The sequence below is a fragment of the Choloepus didactylus genome, chromosome 11 (assembly GCF_015220235.1).
Source record: "Choloepus didactylus isolate mChoDid1 chromosome 11, mChoDid1.pri, whole genome shotgun sequence".
Lineage (NCBI taxonomy): Eukaryota > Metazoa > Chordata > Mammalia > Pilosa > Megalonychidae > Choloepus > Choloepus didactylus.
In genome coordinates this window covers 21,423,244-21,425,999 of record NC_051317.1, presented here as the reverse complement: position 1 = coordinate 21,425,999, position 2,756 = coordinate 21,423,244, and the positions used below count along the sequence as shown (strand labels likewise).

Genomic DNA, 2,756 nt, shown 5'->3' with positions numbered 1-2,756 from the left:
GAAAACTGATATGAAGGAAGACTGGATAAGAGCCAGTTGTCATGTTCTTAATCAAATTTAAATGTACAGAAAACTAGATTAATTTTGAAATAAACATTCTGCATTTCAAGGGAATAATTTGATTTGGAAGAGCAATTATGTGAAGCATTTTCTGCAAATGACTATTATAAAAGTACATGATCCACTACTGAAAAGTTACCGTATTTATTTCATCTTTACTTGACAACCTCTTCAGTAGACTGTTAAAATTGACTAAATGATGATTAATGGTCTGGGTTTTTAGACCCTATGTACGAGCAGAAAATAAAACTACTATTGAGTGATTTAAAACAATACAAAAACTAAGGCCCAATAGCATCAAAATGAGAAGGAAAAAAAAATTACAGCATATTGCAATGCATGTCTGAATTGACATTGAAGTGGAATCTGAGCTACTTTTATTTTAACTAGAAAACCTATTATGCAAGTGAGTGGAGGGAAAGGCATAAAACTTGTTTTAATAAGTGTGTGTGCTTTAGTCTGAAGAGACAATTTATCAAGCGACATGACCCTCGTGTATTGACTTGTACACTCAGTTTCCTGCACTGATCAATACCACATGATCATTAACATTTGCCCATCTCACCACATGATCATTAACATTTGCCCATCTCTGGTAACCATGAGAGAACCATCCTCTTCCACCCTCTTTAGTAACAAGAATCTTCAAATCATTTCACTTTTTCTTTCAGGTTACTTTTAAAATTGCAAATAGAGTTCTCTCCCCCTTTTCTGACAAGAATGTGTTTTCTGTCCATTATTTCAATCTAACACTGTGTAAAAGGTATCAGCTTCTTTAAGGAGGTCGCCACTGTAGGCAGGATATTCCAGCAACACTTAAATAAAAGTTTTTTGTTTTCTTTCTTTCTGTAAGAACTGATTTAAGTCCATGTCATTTTACTTTATATGTACTGGTCTCTCATCTGACTTCAGGCGTTTTCTGCGGGGTTGTATAAAGTCTTCATCAGAGTCCTCAGTTACCTCACCATCATCCTCTTCCTGCTCAAACTCTGGCAAAGGTGTGAAGGTCCTGTCTGAGTAGATCTCTGTGAGTTTATCTTCAAAGTACAATGCAACTGCTTTCCCTGCCTGAGCTACTTCTGAATCAGCCTTCAAATTAATCTCTTGTGTTTCTGCATAAACTTGAACAAATTTCATCATTTCATTAAACCTTTCAGAGTTCTTGAAGATCAAACGGACATCAGCCACAAAGTCATCTGGGATTTGGTAGTGTTGGGAATGTTTTTTCTGAAGCTTCTTTTTCACGGTGGATAAATCCATTGGTTTCTTTATAATTTTATAGTAGTTTGGTATCGAAGCAGGAACTGGCTCCTGAAATTCAATACTTAATTCATGGCAACAGAGGTAAAGCAGAAGATGTTCACATTTCCTTTGGTCCACTGGGCTTAAACCCTGTGCAGTTTTCCCCTTCTTACTATGCTGCAAATTATCACAGTCATATTCAACTTCTGGTTTCCCAATATCTCTGCAAAATGTGCATATCCAGTCCCCACTTGAAAGCTAAGAAGTGTCAGAACATGACAAGTTAGATGAAAGACCTTTGGACATTTTTCACAGCACAAGAGATCCCCTCCATTTTGGCAGACAGCACACCAGTCTTCATTAGGGTTTTGCCTTTTCTAGAAATGTCATATAAATAGAATCATACATTTTGTAGTCTTTTGGCTCTGTCTTCTCTGACTTAGCATAATGTTTTTGAGATTCATCATTTGTCTTTGCATGTATTGGTGGTTTGTTCCTTTTTATTGCCAAGTAGCATTCTGTTGAATGGCTGTGCTGTATTTTGCTTATCCATTTGCCAGTTGAAAGATTATTGGATTTATTTTTTATTTTATTTATTTTTTATTTTTTGCAGATTTTGACTTATCAGTAATGTTCTAGGAACATTGGTGTTCTGGTTTGCTAATGCTGCGGAATGCAAAACACCAGAGATGGATTGGCTTTTATAAAAAGGGTAGGTTTATTTGGCTAAACAGTTACAGTCTTAAGGCCATAAAGTGTCCAAGGTAACATATCAGTATTCGGGTACCTTCACTGGAGGATGGCGAATGGCGTCCAGAAAACCTCTGTTAGCTGGGAAGGCACATGGCTGGCGTCTGCTCCAAAGTTCTGGTTTCAAAATGGCTTTCTCCCAGGACATTCCACTCTAGCAAGCTTGCTCCTCTTTAAAACATCACTCACAGCTGCACTCTGTCCAGTCTCTTTGAGTCAGCATGTTTATATGGCTCCCCAGATAAAGGCCCACCCTGAATGGGCAGGGCCATGCCTCCATGGGAGTATCCCACCAGAGTCACCACCCAGAGCTGGGTGGGGCACATTCCAAGCAACCTAATCAGCACCAAAAGTCTGTCCCACAAGACTACATCAAAGATAATGGCATTTGGGGGACAAAATACATTCAAACCGGCACATTCCACCCCCTGGACCCCAAAATGACATTATCATTCCAAGTACAAAATACATTCATTCCATCACAATATCACAAAAACTTAAATCATTTCAGAACCAAAAGTTAAGTACAAGATCCCATCAAAATCAATTATAGGCATGGTCAGCCCTAAGGCAACTTTTCCTTTAGCTTTGGATCTGTGGACTTAGAACAAGTTATATGCTTCCAATATACAAAGGAGGGACATTCGTCGGATAAACATCCCATTGCCATAAGGAGAAAGAGTAAGGAAACAGGGTTAACAGGA

At 38.2% G+C, this 2,756-nt stretch overlaps 1 protein-coding gene across 1 annotated transcript; it reads right to left on the bottom strand.

Annotated features, from left to right (window-relative positions):
- Positions 1-415: 415 nt before the first annotated feature.
- LOC119506561 (E3 ubiquitin-protein ligase TRIM33-like) lies at positions 416-1,710 on the bottom strand. The gene is made up of 2 exons (XM_037799575.1): positions 1,675-1,710; positions 416-1,560 (listed from the first exon to the last, which is right to left on the bottom strand). Exons 1-2 carry the CDS (start codon positions 1,708-1,710, stop codon positions 937-939), a joined length of 660 nt encoding a protein of 219 aa, XP_037655503.1. The 3' UTR covers positions 416-936.
- Positions 1,711-2,756: the final 1,046 nt, after the last annotated feature.

What these genes read in the sequence shown, in the direction of transcription:
- LOC119506561 (XM_037799575.1), bottom strand. Translation starts at nt 1,710, where the DNA reads ATGTATGATTCTATTTATATGACATTTCTAGAAAAG. An exon ending in ATATGACATTTCTAGAAAAG is followed by an intron (nt 1,561 to 1,674) that starts GCAAAACCCTAA and finishes GACACTTCTTAG; the next exon opens with CTTTCAAGTGGGGACTGGAT.